Source organism: Cornus florida, unplaced genomic scaffold (assembly GCF_030987335.1).
Source record: "Cornus florida cultivar Cherokee Brave unplaced genomic scaffold, ASM3098733v1 CherokeeBrave_3.0.0_Hap2_Chr08, whole genome shotgun sequence".
Taxonomy (NCBI): Eukaryota; Viridiplantae; Streptophyta; class Magnoliopsida; order Cornales; family Cornaceae; genus Cornus; species Cornus florida.
Window position 1 is genome coordinate 78,317,548 of NW_026775578.1, and position 2,687 is coordinate 78,320,234.

The 2,687-nt window shown below is 32.3% G+C and overlaps 1 protein-coding gene across 1 annotated transcript; it reads left to right on the top strand.

Annotated features, from left to right (window-relative positions):
• The first annotated feature begins 1,748 nt into the window (after window positions 1-1,748).
• Window positions 1,749-2,480, top strand: LOC132270497 (secreted RxLR effector protein 161-like). Its single transcript, XM_059771676.1, has one exon. The coding sequence runs from the start codon at window positions 1,749-1,751 to the stop codon at window positions 2,478-2,480; it is 732 nt and encodes a 243-aa protein (XP_059627659.1).
• Window positions 2,481-2,687: the final 207 nt, after the last annotated feature.

The following is a 2,687-nucleotide window of genomic DNA, read 5'->3' on the forward strand; positions in this document are numbered from 1 at the left end:
CTTTAGAATTGTTACATATGGATTTGATGGGTCACATAACACCTGATAGAATTGGAGGAAAAAGATATTTTCTTGTTATGATTGATGATTATTCTCGATTTACATTGATTGCCTTTTTGCGAGAAAAATCTTATGCTTTTGTGAATTTTAGGTTTATTTGCCAACTAATTCAAAATGAGAAGGGGTATTGAATTACTCAGATTAGGAGTGATGATAGAGGAGAATTCGAACCTAAGGAGTTTATTGAATATTGTGATAAGTTTGGTATTAAGCATGAATTTTCAGCACCTAAAACATCACAACAGAATGGTGTAATAGAAAAGGAAAATAGGACAATAGCATGTATGGCTCGTACTATGCTTCATTAGAATAAAATTGCTAGTCGTTTTTGGGCTTAGTTAGTATGTACTGCTTGTTATATCCTAAATAGAGTATATCTTAGACTTGGAACTAAAAAGACTTCATATGAATTATGGTATGATAGAAAGCCCACTGTAAATATTTTAGAATATTTGGAAATAAATGTTATATCCTTAGAGATAGGGAACACTTGGGAAAATTTGACTCTAGAAGTGATGAATGTGTCTTTTTGGGGTATTCACAAACAAGTCAGGCTTACAAGGTCTTTAATCTTAGAACCAATGCTGTTATGGAGTCAATTAATGTTGTGTTTAAGATACAAGGTTTAAGATAATCTCTACTCAACTTGATGAGGATGAGACTGACTTTGAAATTGTAGGAGACAAGATGAACCTATGGTTCATGAGGAAGAAAGAGTTGAGAATTTAGGTAGAGAAGGTGAAGAGGTTGAAGAGGATGTTGATAAGGAATTAGAGGTCACCACTGATGAATCGATAGAAATTCCTGCACCTTTTTTAGACATTCCCACATCTAGTAGTTCTAGGGTTCGATCGAGTCATCCAGTGTACAATGTGATAGGCCCATTAGATAAACCAGGTACTAGGAGTATAGTCTGCAATGATCAATTTGGATACTCATGCATTGTAGATGATTTAGGACACTCATGTCACATGGCTCAGTTTGAACTAAAGAATGTTGATGAAGCTCTTCAAAGTTCTTATTGGCTTATGGCTATGCAAGAAGAGTTGCTTCAATTTGTGAAAAATGATATTTGGAAATTAGTGCCTCGACCTAATGATGTTAATATCATAAGGACCAAATGGATCTTTAAAAATAAACTTAATGAATATGGTCTTATGATGCGAATAAAGCTAGATTAGTTGCACAAGGATATACTCAAGTTGAGGGAATTGATTTTGAAGAAACTTTTGCACCTGTTGCTAGACTTGAGTCTATTCGTCTTCTTTTTGCTCTTACATGTTACTTTAAATTCAAATTATTTCAAATGGATGTAAAAAGTGTTTTTCTTAATGGTATTTTGTAGGAAGAAGTTTATGTAGCACAACCAAAAGGTTTTAATGAGCCACATAATCCTGATTATGTTTTTCATCTTAAAAAAAGCTCTTTATGGTTTAAAGTAAGCACATAGAGCATGGTATTAAAATTTAACTTCTTATGTAATGCACAAGGGCTTTCAAAGAGGGAGAGCAGATAAAACATTGTTTATTTTCAGGGGAAAAAAAAAATTTCTTATTGCTCAAATTTATGTGGATGATATTGTTTTTGGTGCTACTTGTGAAATAACTTGATGATGGGATTTTCATATCTCAAATAAAGTATGCAAATGTGCTAGTTAAGAAATTTGGTTTACAAGATTTAAAGCATGTATGCAAACTCCTAGGAGTACTTCATCTAAATTGGATAGAGACTCTGATCTTAAAAAGGTTGATCCTACCTTTTATAGGAGTATGATTGGTAGCTTATTGTATTTGGCAGCTAGTAGGCCAAATATTTCATTTTGTGTAGGTATTTGTGTTAGGTATCAAGTTGATCCTAGAGAACAACATTTTCTTATGGTCAAGCGTGTTATTCGTTATGTCAATAGTATATTGAATTATGGATTATGTTATTCTTCTGAGTCTAACTTTGAGATTGCAGGTTATATTGATGCTGATTGGGCAGGTAACAAGGATGATAAAAAGAGTACTTCCGGTGGTTGTTCCTATGTAGGTACTAATCTTGTTTCATGGTACAACAAGAAGCAAAATTGCATATATTTATCATCTTGTGAGGCTGAATACATTACTGCTAGAAATTGTTGCACACAATTGCTTTGGATGAAACAAATACTTATGGATTATGGATTTGATCAGGAAACTATTGCTATCTTTTGTGATAATACTAGTACAAGTAATATTTCAAAGAATCTAGTTTTACATTCTAGGACTAAGCACATTGACATTCGATATCATTTTCTTAGAGAATTAGTTGAACAAAATGTCGTGTCTTTGGAAAAAGTGCATACTTATCAGAATTTGGCTGACATTCTCACCAAGCCATTACATGCTCTTAAGTTTTCTTATCTTAGGAAATCTATAGGCATTTGTTGTCTTGATTAGAAGTATTACATAGACATAATCTAGAAAGAATCTTTATACATATTTTGAGTGTCTAGATTATGATTCTAATTTGATGAAGCTTAGTTTTTATGTTGTTGGGAAGTTAAGCAAATCATATTGATTGAGTATATTGAACACAAGAAGTTTAATGACACATGGATTATCTATGTAAAACATACTATGGCTATAAATTGATGAAATTGGTTT

Coding starts and splice junctions, on each gene's coding strand:
- LOC132270497 (XM_059771676.1), top strand. CDS start 1,749: ATGCAAACTCCTAGGAGTACTTCATCTAAATTGGATAGAGACTCTGAT.